Below are 15,203 nucleotides of genomic sequence, written 5' to 3'. Positions count from 1 at the left end.
TTGAAGTAATTACCGAACACACCTGTCACGCGTACACGTAAACCCTCGACACACATTTCGTTCACCTTCAGCGACCATATTCATGCGATACATCCCTGCTGCCGACCCGCCATCCCATTTATTTGTGCATCGTGTTAGTGTTTTTGGTTGTTGAAGTGAGTGATCCCCATTTCCTGACAAAACCCTTGTGCACAGGCAAAGCATTATTCCTTTGCTTCAGAAAGGTTCAGCAGCCAAGAAATCATGATTAGTGCAGATGAGATGCAAAAAAAGAGAGGTGAAAGAGGAGTTGCTCTATAGCCACTGCTCACAAATAAATTGGACATGTAGAGTAGATAGTTGCGTCATAGCATTGAACTAATGCGATTTTGTTTTGAGGTCACACAAAATTTGAAAAAAGGAGCACAAATCAGGATGAAGGACTCTCTCGAAATACAATTTATCTTGCAGAAACCATAAATCTCAGCAACGCAATTTCAGGATTACCCTGATGACTTCCCATTGATGTATATGCAGTTTTAAAAGTCACTGGAAGCGGCATTTTCTACAAACCCTGGATACAGTGGCAGCTGCAACACGTAGCAGTAAAGTAAAATGCCCTTAAATCCAGACTGTGCGTCATTAGGAGTTTATGACATTTACCGAATATGCTTCTTGTTTTGGGTGTCAGAGAGCAAGCGGCGAAGGGCAGCCAAAAAGCATAAAGGAGGGAGGGCGAGACGGGAGTCTAGCGCTTTGATCTGTTGGCATGGTAACACAGATTTCTTTGTGTCACCCCGGAGAGAAAGAAGGCAAAGAATTCTGGGTATCACTGGCATGATGACAGGCGGGAAGCACGCTCAGACAGACACTGAAACAGGTGCACGACTGAGTCATATTAAGATTCAAGGTCGAAGTAACAACCTACCCTCGCGGAACGAGAGAGGGGGCTTTACTCCTTCTCTCTCGTTTTCCCAGTTTTATTACAAACATTTGTACAAATCTTATGTATTGCCTTTTATCTCTTTAGTGGTTTTCTTCCTCTTCTTTTCTCGTCCTAACTTTTTCTTGCCCTTTGTCTCAGTGTGGCAGCTCGGGCAGCCAGAGAAATCAGGCTTGCATTATGTGGGCCAGACTTTCGCAACCGTAGGCAGGCAGCCTGCATTCCTCGCTACGAGCAGCCAGGGAAGGAGGGGACAAACAACACGTTGGGGGGGGCTGAATTGGAAAGAAACGAAGACGAAGGTTGGGGAGAGGAGGCAGAATAGTGAGAGGGCATCACATAACAAAGCTGCCATTTTTCTTCTGGGTTCCACCTAGACTGGAATCTTGTCTCCCTTTCTCCTCTTTTTCCACTGAGCTTCTCTATTTTCATTCCCCGCTGTTCTATCTCACTTCCTTCTCCTTAACCAGCCTGTTGTGGTAACGGTCTTTTTATCTGCTGTTTGCAGCGCGTGGCACTCAGTCTGGAGGATGATGGCTATCCCTGAGGGAGGAGGGGGATGCAGCCTGCACCCCTGCGCTCCCATACTGGCCCCCTCCTCTCACCACAGCCTCTAGACCACTACAATGAGGCCAGTACAACGCAGAGGAGAAAAGAAAAGGAGACCTCATTTTGCCTCCCTGTTTTTAAAGAGCAGGGATGACATGTACACCTGTTAAAGCCCACCTCCATCTCCTACCGTCTCCACTGGAGTAACACTACTACCATTATTAGCTACTACTACTACTATTAGTTTAGTAGCCTCTGCTCCACTCCTCTCTTCTCTCTGCCTCTTGTTAGCACCAGTGCTACTCAAAATGCTGCTTGATGATGATATTGTCCATACTAACCTCATTCAGCTGTCTCAGTGCACTTTGTAAATAAAAGGATTTCTGGCTGCCGTGCAAGCAGGAGAAGGCGGCGTGCATCATTTTAAATTCCTCGTGCTTTCACTGTATTTATTTCTGTTGCGTTTGCTGTTGTAAATATGTGACCAGCACCTCTCAGTGCACAGCACGAAAGACAAGTTTGGAAGAATGGTGCAGTACAGTGGCAAGCAAGGACGCTGTATTTCTTCATTGTCATGTAAAGAGACCTTTTTGAAGGGGTTTGTTGCAGGGGGGTGTCATCCTTTTTCACACCTAGTCCCTCAAATTTGCCCTTTCACTTACTGTAAAGCTAAATATAGCCAAGGAGAGGAAAACTGATGAGGTCGTCGTACATTTAGAGGTGATTTTGGGGATAAAGGAGACTTTTTTCTTTCTTTTTTTTTTCCCTTTGCAATTGGAGGGTTTGTGCTACCAGAGGGTAGTGCCTCAAGGCTGAAAGCAGCAGGGTAGAAAAGGCAAAGGATTATGGGTAATCCCCTGGCCTCTGCCATCAGAGGTGTACATACAGTCAATAATGAACTTGGGATTGTTTTCCTGTTTGCACTGAGTAGCAAGAATCCCACATGTGTTTCTGAGTCTTCATTTGCATCTGCCAGCGTCAATATTCTAGCTGCGAGAACATATTCTTTTGAATTGATGCAGGGAATTGGATGTTAAATAGTTGTTTAGTGATCGGATTTAAAAACATGTAAGTGCATGCTGCACTTGCTGTATGGGAATCCTGGAGGAAATGAGGAGTGAGATGACAAGCTCATCACAGCAAGAAAACACAGAGGTGTTTGACTTTGAGTGACCCCTTAAACATCAGTCCCAGCTGGAGTTTTTTGTTTGTTTGTTTTTTGGGATGAGGTGGGGTGGGGGGCTACCTTTACTCCCCCTTTTTAACAATGCAGCTGTGTGTTTTCTGGATGTGATGCTGTATTTCTTATGTCTTGTCACCGTCTCTGTGCGGTGCGCAGATGAGTAACACACCGAGGCCGACTGAGCTGAGCGCTGATTTGAAAAATGGAACCTGATCTTCCTTGGCTTGCTTCGAACCAGCTTCCAGCCTATTGAATCAGTTGCGATTCATGCCAATGAATATTGTAATAATTGCTCATCTTGTGCTGGAATAGGGAATCACTAGAGGCCGCGATGACAGAATAGCAGAACTGTTACAAGTAGTCGAGGCAAATTGCCAGCGTTCTTATTCAGGACATCGTTTAGTGTCCTAATTGAAAATTTGACAGTTTTAAGCACAGTTAAAACACATTATATACTCTGTAAGGCAGTTTTGGATGGTCTAAACTATAAATACATGAAACACTCGTCTTCCATTCTTGCCTAATGAATCTGATCAATGCTGCATGTAAGATCCTACATATTGGACTAGTAAATCCAATATGACTAAATAACACACACACACACAAGTTCCCAATGCAAATGTTAAAGTCTTCCATCCTAGACTCAGTACGGTCTCAGATTATGTATTCATGCAACAGTTGATTAATGACGGTTATTATTCATGGATTTCACTATTTCTTGGAAGGCTTAGCTTCAGCGTAGAAGCTCAGATAACCACGAGGGAGGAACAGAAAGGCAAGGAAAACAAAGATGAAAGGTGGTGTAGGGCTTGACTGCCAGAATTTATACGCCGCCATATGTGAGCAGGTTTGTACTTGGAAGATGAACGGTGGGTCGTTTGTTTTCCCGGATTTCTGCCAGTGTTGGCATCGCCGTATTCTGACAGTCGCTCCTCTCGCCTCCCTCGAAAGGATGGCACTCTCTCCTCTCAGTTTATGAAGCACAGTTGTGTGAACTGTGTGTGACAAGTAGCAAGCTAGACAGGTAAATCGTAGTCCTCTCCAGCAGCGCGCTCCCCCTACATCCATCTAACGGAGGAGGATCGAGCACAAGGGGGAGGCCATCTCCCTTCATCTTCACCTTGTACAGATGAAGAAAAATGTAATGCACTGCACAGTGGGGAAGATTGGGACTCCACTCAGCATGACGTTAGACTGGTTTGTTAGTTTCCACCAGTGACTGCTTTTTAGGCCTTTAAGAATTGACATATATTGAACAGATTTGATTAAACACTGAAAACAATGATGTAGATTAGCCACTGCAGTTTTCATGCGTATAGGATCCAGTTCCCAAAGGAGAGATTAGGTAGTGATGGAAAAATCTGGATGTAAGCTATCTTTGTGAATTTAAGATTAAATAAATCACAGCTCCCTGAGCTGAGTCAGCTCTGCGTGCCAACACTTTCCTTCATGTCCATGTTTGCTTCAGGTCTAATCGAGTTCCATGCTGGAGGTGGGGGGTGCAGGTAGGAGAATAAATTGCTTATTTATTGAGGTGTAGGAAACTTATTATGGCTACAGTGTGAAGACAGATTGGCTGGTCCACTGTGTGGTCACCTCAAGAACATTCGTCTATTCTGAAGGACATTGAAAGAAGTCCGGAACAGTTCTTTGTCTGTAACTATTCAAGGTAGTAATTGTAGTGGCAATGGAGGGCTTACTGTGACCATAGGCTCTCTAGACATCTGCTTCACTGTTGTTCCATATTTACAAGACTATTAAGGGACTAACCACTGGTGTGATGTCGGCTATAACAGCTTTTTTCCTCTAGGTCAGGTAAGCTTAGAGTGCACTGGGTCACTATTTGTTTTTTAGTTCAGTGTTGATCTAGTAATCGCTGCTTTAGAGAACAAAGTGCAACATTATAAACGATACTGTGAGTTCTTTAACAATTAATGGGGAAATATACTGCACTAAAATGAACTTTTTCCTTGTAGACTGTGTTTACTGAATTGAAAATGTTGATGTACGTCTAAAAATGTCTTGCTAGTAAACTTGAAATCTTTGAGAAAAATGAGTTAATTAAATGAGTTGGTCTTGGCATTGTTGTGTTGTATGGATTTCTGAGTTACTGGAACTCACTACCTTTTGTTGAAGGAAGAAAACAGGGTACATTTGTTCTGGTGAAGTGAACGCTTTGCTATTTTACTTTTAACACAGAATCAATGCTGTCACCTAGAAATGACATTTATATGGTACTTAATACTAAAATGTTATCTGAAAGGCCGATTTTATTGGTTGATGTTGCATAGTTTGTCCACTAGAGGGCGCGTCGCAACTTCCCTGTTGGCGGTAATGCCACACACGCAACAAGCAGCAGATCCAAACAACATCAGGCAGTGTGTAAATGAGTAAACAACTACATATCAGCTGATATGAGTTTATCAAATTTAAATCAGCAATTTTGACTATTGGTTTTAAGAATTAAGAATTCTATATCGTTCAGACACTTGTAGATGCTAGGTTGTTTTGTCTTTTTGTTTTGTTTGTCTTTGAAGGAGAATACATTATGGTTATATACTAGAATTGGCAATCAGATGTTCAAGGTGAACAGATGGCATACAAAACAACAGAAGAGCTATTTTCCTTTCTGTTTTAGAGCTTTTAGTTGACTGCTGCTCAAACAGCTCTCACCTACAGTCCAAATAGAAACCAGAGCTAATATTTACATATATCATATCAGAACTATATAAAAGGACTAATATGGTCCCTTTATATGTATAGACGCCTACAGCTACTACATATAAAATGTGTTGCTAGAGACTGTGTTTTGCTTCAGTGTAGTTTCTAGGTGACAGGATTGAAATAAATATATGTTGTTATTTTAACTATGTAGAATGCATACTGTTTACACCAGCAAAAGCATATGTATAGGCATATTTATAATATTTAACTCCTTGATATTTAACTCTATTTAACTCGTTCACTGATTGAGAAAACAAATATTCAGAACAATCCTAATGGACATCTTAAGTGCATAAACTGCAAATTGTTACTAAATCGAGGGAGGAAGTTGTTGCTTGTTATCAGCGTAAATAGTAAATACTAACAGTCCTGATAACCCCGATACAGTCTTCCTGATCTGTGCTCTCCATTTTATCGTACTGTTGCTTGTCTTTTCCTTTTCTGAGCGGAGACCTTACGTTGCTTTAACCACAATGCTCTTCTCACATCGCTCCACCGCTTCATCTCCTCGAGCACTGTATCAAATGTAATTCCAACTGTGAGTTTTAAAGTGTTTCTTTGGCTGTCGCACTGTTGAATTTTAGCTTCGAGGGCAAAGTCCACGCTGTTGTTTCTGTGCACTCTCATTCGCTTGCAACCCTCTCATCTTCATCTCACCCATGAACATCTTTCCTTTGGCAAGGGCTCTCAGTCTTTGGGTAGACAGGCACACAGTGGAAGAATTAAAGAAAAAGAAAACACTGGAGGAAATAACCTGAAACAACAACAAAAATAATAAGGAAGTCCCCAGAGATAGAAAGAAAAATGTGAACCAGCAAACCGGTGAACAATCACACTCAGCTTGGAGAAGCGGCCTCCCCCTTGAGCTACAGTTTTGGACTGTGGAAGGAACCCTCAGTGACTCTACTTGGATGGCACTTAGCTTTTGTTGACCCAGTGACTTTCCTCGATACACTGACTCCTCTTTTTGTTATGTGGGGAGGGTTTTTTTTGGACTGTGTAAGTGAGTTGTAGTTGTTGCTCTCCTCCTTTCTCTGTCTCTCCCTCTCTATCTCCTCACCAGACTATTTCTAGTTTCATGTGTAATCTACTTGATGTTTGATTACTTGAAGGGGCAGCGTTCAGTTGCCTAGATTTTTCGAGCACTCTGTGTAAAATGAAGGTGATCTTTGTGTAAATCTTTTCATGGCTCGGGATGATGATGATGATGATGATATGTACAGGGGGAATGTTTTGATACGTTTTTATGGTCCTTCCACAGTCAAACAAGATGAAGAAATTGAAAGAAAATCTAAGGCTCCAGATTTTTTTTTTTTTTTTTGCAAAACTGTCCACCTACATTTTCTCAGAAATCGTGCTGATATGTCTTTGTCTGCAAGGAAAGATAAAAAAGAAAAGAAAAGGAAAAAAAAACATTCGGGCCTCTAACCATTCCTCAGCCATAAGACAGGCATTTTTTCTTTATGCTGTTTGTTGCACAAAACTTTTCAAAAAGCCTTCTGCACTGTGTAAAGAAATAACGTTCTTTGTAAGGGAGGAAATAAAAGTGTGGTGGGGTTGGGGCTCAAGGGGGGTGTCCAGTGAGTGGTACAGTCCAGTGGTTTTGAATCCTGACTTGTAAATAATACGTTTTCATACTGCAGAAATCTTTTGATAATGTTTTAAATGTATCTGTAAAAACAACAACAGCGGCAAAAAAACGGAGAAAAAAGATGTACATAAACTTCTGGGGTAAAAGGAGTGTAGACGATGTATGAATTTATTTGTACACACGAGCACTGGATTTCTTTACTACTTGATTGTAACTAAAATTTAATAATCTGCCAAAGTGTTCCTGTATTACTTTCACTTCCATTTGTTCGTTTCTGTTTTACTTTCCTGCTTTTTAACAGCAATGCGGATTTTTAGAGTTTCCACTGTATTTAATTCTGTTTAAATTTAATTCGTCTTTTGTTAGTTTGGTTTTTTTTTGGGGGGGGGGGGGTTATTTTGGGTTTTTTTAAAGTGGGGATGGGGGGGGGGGGGGGGGAAGGAGGAGGAATCATTTTAATTTATTGGTGCCTTGTTTTGTGCTCCTGTACACTTCTACTCTGTTTTTCTGTCTTCTGTGTCTGTTTGAGGGAGGGAGGGGGTGGGGGTGGGGGGGGGGGGGGGCTGGGTGGTTAACTGGGGCGGGTTGTTGAGGGGGGGGGAGTGTTGACAACTTAGCAACTTCTGTACTTACATTGAATATCTGTACTGTATGCCAAAATGGTCTCACTCACGTTTCTATGAAATCAAGCTGTTGATAAATATCTCTATATATTGATATATTAAATTTATAAAAACTGTCCAACCCTTTAGTGTGAATACTGTTTTCATTTGTATTTGTTTCCTCGTTTCTTTGTCTTTCTGTATGGGCTGACAACTTGTGCAGGCTGTGAAAGCTACTGTAGGTTGCAGCATAATGTATTAATCAAATTTATTACTCTCACTCTTCTTTGCAACTTTTCCTAACACTAGTTTCATCCATCCATCCATTCGCTTCCGCTTATCCTTTTCAGGATCACGGGGGGCGCTGGAGCTTATCCCAGCTGTCATAGGGCGAGAGGCGGAGTACTCCCTGGACAGGTCGCCGGTCTGTCGCAGGGCTAACACACAGAGACAGGCAACCATTCGCACTCACATTCACTCATTCAAAAGTAAATGTCTTAAAACATCTTGACTCTAGGATTAGAAAACTTTACTGAGGATTAATGTGCAGCTCCAAAAAGTAAATAAAGGAACACTTAGAAACACATCAGATCATGCTGGATGTCTATACTGACGTGAACTGCGTAATGTGTTAGGAATCAAAGGATGCCACATGGTTTAATGGCATCCCAGGTGATTCTTTTTTGGTTTTTGTGGGTTTTTTGGCCCTCACATGCTTGTATGCATGCCTGACAATGCTGGTGTGACCAGGGTATCGCCAACCTCTTGGATAGTCCGCAGTGCAACCTGGCAATGTTGGATGGATCGAAACATCCCAGTCAGTGGTATTAATACCCTTCCTGCAGTAACTGCATGCATGCTCTCGCCACACGGGGACAGGTATTGTTGTACAGGAGGAATCAACTGGAACAGAGTAGTGTTTGAATAGTACAGGGCGTCAGTGGTAGACCTGACAATTCTGCACAGGGCCTCCTAAAACTTTTTTTTTTCACACCAGTGACCTGCTGGAGGTCATTTTGTCACACTAGTAGTGCTCATTTTGTTCCTCCTTGAACAAAGGTCCAAATACCGCTCCTGCTAAGGGGTTAAGGATCTTCTGAAGCCTGTTCCAGCTCTCCTAGAGTAACTGTCTGTCTCCTGGAATCTCCTCCATGCTCTTGAGACTATGTTGGGAGTCGGACTACGTGTGCAACCTCAGCAGGGTTCAGATATTGCCTCATCCTCCCAACAGAGACAGTGACCCTAGCCAAATGCAAAACTTGTGAAAAAACAGCCAGAAACAATGATTAGGGACAAAATCTCAGTGACCTCCACCTGTAAAACAATTCCTGTTTTGGGGGTTGTCTCATTGTTTCCCCCTCTAGTGCACCTGTTTTTAATTTCAATAACAACAAAGCAACTGAAACAAATTTTAAAATGACCCTGTGGTTTTAGGACAATAAATCATCTTTCTGCAAAAACAGCACTTGCCAGAAAATTTAAGTGCTTATAATCAAAGATGTTTTTCTAACCACCAGGTATAGTAGGACTGCGAGAGTATATAGACAGACACTACAGTGAATTCACATACACAGGTCATTTGGATGTACTCTGTTGATTATACAGTACGGGTGTAGTAAAGAAGTTACAGCTTTGAGTCATGGCAGAACTCCCCAACCCGCCCACCCAAAATGTGTTTCTGGCTCCTGCCAGCTTGTTCAGGAAAACTGAGTAGTGAGGTTATTTTTAACTGTGCTAAGTAACATTTATTCTTCATTCACATAAAGAGTGTACAGTGTACACCAGGAGTTGTATAAGTCAAAGACAGAAATTTGGTTGACTGAATTGAATAAAATTGAATGCAATTCTGAGCTAAATAAGCAGATTCTTTAGAAAGGGTTTACATCAGTGTCCTCAGGGTGTGCTTTTATGACTTCTATTAAATTTTATTGTCCAGAACAGAAAATAATGCGCTGTGATCAACGATTATGTGCAGACCTTTATGGTCAAAACATGTTGTCTCAAACTGAGCCAAAAGCAATGAGACGTTTTGTGTTTTTGGCGTTTTCTTTTAGGGCATTGAGTTCACTCAGTGCAGATGCTTTGCATTTGATATATTTACTTTGAAAACTCATTTGAGAAATGAATTCCATGCTCTTTCACTTCACTTCTTTTGTTGTCTAACCAGCACTCCCATCAGGATGTGGACCTGCCATGCCTTTGATATCAAAGACCACTTCACTTCCAGCATAGGTATGAGTTAGTGATTAATTCAATATCATTTATACAGCACCAAATCACAACAACAGTCGCCTCAAGGCGCTTTATATTGTAAGGTAGACCCTACAATAATACATACAGAGAAAACCCCAACAATCATATGACCCCCTATGAGCAAGCACTTTGGTGACAGTGGGAAGGAAAAACTCCCTTTTAATAGGAAGAAACCTCCGGCAGAACCAGGCTCAGGGAGGGGCGGGGCCATCTGCTGTGACCTGATGGGGTGAGAGAAGGAAGACAGGATAAAGACATGCTGTGGAAGAGAGACAGAGATTCATAACAAGTATGATTCAATGCAGAGTGGTCTGTTAACACATAGTGAGTGAGAAAGGTGAATGAAGAAGAAACACTCAGTGCATCATGGGAATCCCCCCGGCAGTCTACACCTATTGCAGCATAACTAAGAGAGGATTCAGTCTCCTGATCCAGCACTATATGCTTTAGCAAAAAGGAATGTTTAGAGATAAATAGTATTGCCTATGGCCACCTAAAATAAAACGAAATGAAATAAGCTTGAAAGAAGGGGTTTTGTGTGTCCTAAAGGGTGTTAAAACCTCCAAACATCTTTTTTCTCCTTTCTTTTCTATGTGCTAAAATATATATGATACATGGACACTGGAGATACTTGCTCTTTGTCCATGTTGTCGGGCTCACAGAGAAAAGAAAAAGACAAGTTTTTCTAAAGGTTAGCAGGAATGATCGGGTAAAATGGACTTGACTGTGTAATGGGGGGAAGGAAAGGAGATAGGGGACTTTTCTAGTCTATGGAGACATTTGTGGAGTGACATTTCACTCGGAGTTTGATGGATGAGCCAGCAAAAAGAGTTGGCACTATTTGGCCTAAGAGTTGTTCCGGCGTTGCTGTTGCTCTTCATTGAGGATTCAACCTGTGTTTGAAATGTGTGTTTTAAATCAGCTCTTGGCCTCGAGAAGACTTTGATTTAAAAACAAGTGTCCTTGGCATAACATTAGTCAGGATTGTTGACCGCCACCTTGAAAACCACAACATGCTGAGACTTTCCATGGCTAGATATCAATTTGGCAGGAAACAGTAACATTATGACTTTCCTGCTTTCCCTTCTTTGGGTTTTGTGATTACTCCCCTTGCTGGAGTGGGCGCTGTCTTAGCTTCTCATTAGTTTATCTCAAAATTCTCACACTCTTAAATAAAGAGAGAAGAGGCCACGCAAAACTGATCCAGGAACACAAACAGGATTTTTCCATTGATCTTTTTGTTACTAATGCACCTGGTGTCTCTAAGGCCTTTATTTTATTATATAAAATTCCAGAGGCGCATTGCTAAGATAAAACAATCATTACACAGCTAAAGCTTTCTGTGGTCCCCTGGGGATTGGCGCTGATTCCAGTAAGGGCCAGAAAGTGGGAAGAAGCCTCAAACAATTAGCCAGTCTGTCACAAATTGACACATTAATGCATGTGGGAAATTTAAACCTTTTATATTCATCCACCTAAAAGCAGTCCGTCTACTTTCATGGTGGAAAGAGGTAGAAAATCCAGATTTTTCAACACTATCCACACTACTAAAGAACATATTAATTTTCTCTGTTTGACCTGCTAGAATCCCTCGAGCAGTCGACTTTCACAGCGCTGTGGTGGCAATCCAGCCTCACTCCACACCTGCAAGCTACCGCTCTCATTTTCCCTCTCTCTCTCTTCAACTATTTCCCTCTCCTCTGCTAAATGGAGCTCATGTCGGACTCTATTAGCTACCATTCGGAGTTAGTAGGGCATCCAGGTGTCTGAGTGCAAAAATCTCCTCTCTCCACCTGTCACTTAAAATGAATAAAATATTTGGGGTGCCTGGAGTGACACCTGTACTTATGAAAATGAAGTAGCACAGCTGACCTCAATGTCTAACCTCCCTCGCTCTCTCTGGAAAACTGTTTTGTCTGAAATTTTGGCAAAATTTTAGGTACAGATTTCCTGAAGTATCTTTTCAAACTGAATTCTTTAACATCAAATCATTATGTAGTTGTGCTAGTACTCTGTGTGCCTGCACAGTACATTTAAAATGAAACAATGACGATATTTTTTAAATGTTCCACCTTAATTTCATTGCTAACTGGTGAGGAATTACAGCCATGTTTCCACACTGAGGACAGTTCAGTCAAAAGATGCTTTTATGAACGGGAGTGCCCCACTTAGTGACTGTTTATGAATTATTGCAGACAAATACAATGAATCTGATTGTGGAGTCAATTCCAGATTTGAAACTGCAGCTGTTAAACCATATGAGGCAGTCAAAGGACCTGTTAATGTAAATGACAAAGATATACTGCAAAAACAAAACATCAGAGAGACAGTGGAAACATTTGGAGTGTCTGAATGAGCACATACGCGACAAAATGAAACGCACACCTTGGCATAAAGACCTAGACATCCATGGAAGATGCAAAGAAATCCTTTTTCTCTCCAGCAGTTAGTCATAGCATTATCTATATCTGCAATGAAGAGAAGACTCAGTGAAGAAGTGCAAATAAAGAGGGTTCACAACAACAAGAAGTCTTCAAAGGCTTCACGAATTAAAATCCCAGAAACATCTTTAAAACCCTGGACCTGCTTTCTTTGGACAGACAAAACAACCTGTATAAGTATGACAGCAAGAAAAAGCATGTTTATGAGCTTAAGTTAGCCATTATTTCTTTAGGCAGGCTGTATGCTTTGCTGCCCCTACTGGCACTCTGCTAATGTCTGACCCCAAAAGGTACCCTGTGCATACTTTGGCTAAGGTTTTGACTCAACAGCAGCATCTGGCACAGATGGCAGGAACACAACAAGACCCAGGCTGCTAATCTGATTGCCTCTTTCCAACCAAAGACCAGCTAATCTGCTCTTTTATTTTCAGATCACACACTTGGAAACATAGTGACACACTGCTGGATCTGTGTGCTTACATTTCACTAGTAACTCTCTTTTGATTATTCTACGTTACTGCCTGCTCTTGCTCAGCTCCCTTATTTCTTCTCCTCTAATTATCATCCTGTCTTCCATTGTTTCTGCCACTGAGAAGCAGGTTTATGGTGCTCCTGCGTGAGAATAATTTCACAGGATTAACAATTGAAGTGTTTCACAGCCATCGCATTAAAACTTAATTGTAAAGAATCATGCTTTTCAGCCCTTTCAATTTGCTTCAGTTTATCCCCTCATATCCTTCCCCATGCTTTCCCTCTTGCACCGTCTTTCACCCTGGTCTCTCTTGGTCCATTTCATTTTACCTCCATCAGCGTTTTTGCTGCTTCCTACTTTCCCGCCGTGGCATCATTTGTTGCAGTGGTAAGGTGTTTCTGCTTTGGGAAGCTTGCTTTTAATATGCCACATCTGGCCTCATAAAGTTGTTGCGATGAAGTCTGTCTCTGTTTAAAAATGCAGTGAACACACAGCCGCCCTCTGCCACTGTCTCCCTCCTCCCTCTGCCTCATGGATGACAGTTTCTATTATCTCCTGGATAATAAGTTGCACAGATTAGCCATGCGGGCAGACAGGGGAGCGGGGATATGGCATAGCACGTGTGTGCATTTGTGTGTGTGTTTTTTGTGATTGTATTTGTGGATTTCTGATTAACCGCTTGTGCAGCTCTCAGTATTTGTCTTTTCCATCTCTGTGTTCATGGATGTCCTCCCAGCTGGATGTGTACATGTGTCTCTCTGTCTAACTACATGCAAGTATGTGTGTTTCTGTCTGAGTGTGAATGTGAGTGTGCGTGTGTGTGTGCGTGTGTGTGTGTGTGTGTGTGTGTGTGAGAGAGAGAGAGAAGAGAGAGCTACCGTGCCTGCAGTGGGACACGCGAGAGGAGGAGTTGATGGGCTAAGTGCCATTACCAGATAATTACAGCTAAAAGTCTCTAACGAGGACGGCTCATCATTATGGTGCTGGCAGACAGAGAGGCCACAAAAAACATCTGCAATTCAGATTAGGAGCACTTGCATGTTCGCTTTATGTGTGTGCATTCACTATGTGCCTCCCTTGTTGTTCCTCTCTTCCTCTTGTCCTGTCCATGCGACAGATTCACATTTGAAATTTAAAAAAGAAAGGAAAAAAAACAGCCTCTTAGAGAGCATTTGCATGTGTGAGGGTGCACACACACACAAATATGAACATTGTACATCAGTTTAATTGGCTGGTAAGGGGCCTCTGTGTGAGTTGAGTTTGAGGGCATCCTTACTCTACACAGCGATGTCTGTAATGGGCTCACTCTTCACTCTCTGTGAGGGGCTTATCCTCCTCCTAAATGTGATCTGTGGTGCACACCCGCAGTCAGCAGCAGGAACAAGCGCATGTGTAAGATGGGGGTACATAAAAAGAACAAAGCTAATATTTTACCCTTTTGTCCTACAGATATTATATTTTGCATAATTGTGAAAAATTAATCAAATTATTATTTTTTGCCTGCTGGGAAAGGCGAGGAGGTTCAGATCCTGATAACAAAGGTTTTTCTCTTAAGCTTTATCTTTGCAATCCACAGACCTCTAAATAGTTGCTGATGATTGTTTTTATTCATTATCCTTTATTATCCTTTATTACTACTCCAGTGGTTCACAAACTGTGGTACGCGTACCACTGGTGGTACTTGGGCTCCTTCTAGTGGTACGCGGGAAGTCTCCAGATTAAATAATATACCATGTTCGGACTGAGGGAACTTTTTTTTTTATGAAAAATTAAAATGTACAGCTCTGCTATCACTTCCAACATAAATTAAGACGGAAAACTAAACAGCAGTGACGTTTGTAGGGTTACTGGAGTTGGGCTAGCTGGTATATAATGATGTGCAATGTGGTGGCTAGCTACACAGCTATGTTAGCATAACATAAACACAGTGAAGCTGGAGGATGAACACTAACTTTTCCACTCAGTAAACGTTAACGTGAGGGTTCCCAAGGCTTAGGGATAAATGCAATCGCAGGATGCTGTAAACGGACCAAACTTCAGTCAGGAGAACAACTGAGATCCATCCACAATATGAGGTTAGTCATTAACTTACTGCTGCATGGGCTGGGCTGTAGTTACATCGTAATGTTTGAAAAACTGAGTTTTAAAATGAAAAGTGGTAATAAAAACCGAGAGAGGGTGACAGTGATCAATGCCTTTTTTATTTTCTTGTTTAGATTAACTAGAACAAGATACAAAGCATTAAAAAAACACAACAGCCTTAATAAACACAGAGTAGTTTGTTCATACGTCACCACTTAAAGACCAGATTTCCCACCTGCTGTGAATGTTTTAGTGCAGTACAATTGTTATTATTATAACTTGTCACATCCTGTTTATGACAGTTAAAATAGATAACATTTATATAAGAAATAAAATTGCCTCATATAAACTATATGTTGTTAAACAGGCCTATACTACTGTACT

General features: G+C 41.6%; 1 protein-coding gene across 6 annotated transcripts in view; it reads left to right on the top strand.

The window, feature by feature from the left end:
* Window positions 1-6,723, top strand: part of lrp8 (low density lipoprotein receptor-related protein 8, apolipoprotein e receptor) — a 177,105-nt gene extending 170,382 nt beyond the window's left edge. For all 6 annotated transcript variants that reach the window (XM_080291918.1, XM_026146708.2, XM_080291920.1 and 3 more), the window contains one exon: window positions 1,431-6,723. Coding sequence is in view for 5 of the 6 variants with exons in the window: in XM_080291920.1 (XP_080148046.1) it covers window positions 1,431-1,469 (39 nt within the window). In the remaining variant the exon portion in view is untranslated. The remainder of the gene's footprint in view (window positions 1-1,430) is intronic.
* The last annotated feature ends 8,480 nt before the right edge of the window (window positions 6,724-15,203 follow it).

This window comes from Astatotilapia calliptera, chromosome 17 (genome assembly GCF_964374335.1).
Source record: "Astatotilapia calliptera chromosome 17, fAstCal68.1, whole genome shotgun sequence".
In the NCBI taxonomy this organism is placed as follows: Eukaryota; Metazoa; Chordata; class Actinopteri; order Cichliformes; family Cichlidae; genus Astatotilapia; species Astatotilapia calliptera.
Note: the sequence above shows the minus strand (reverse complement) of the source record. Positions and strands in the feature narration are given on the sequence as shown.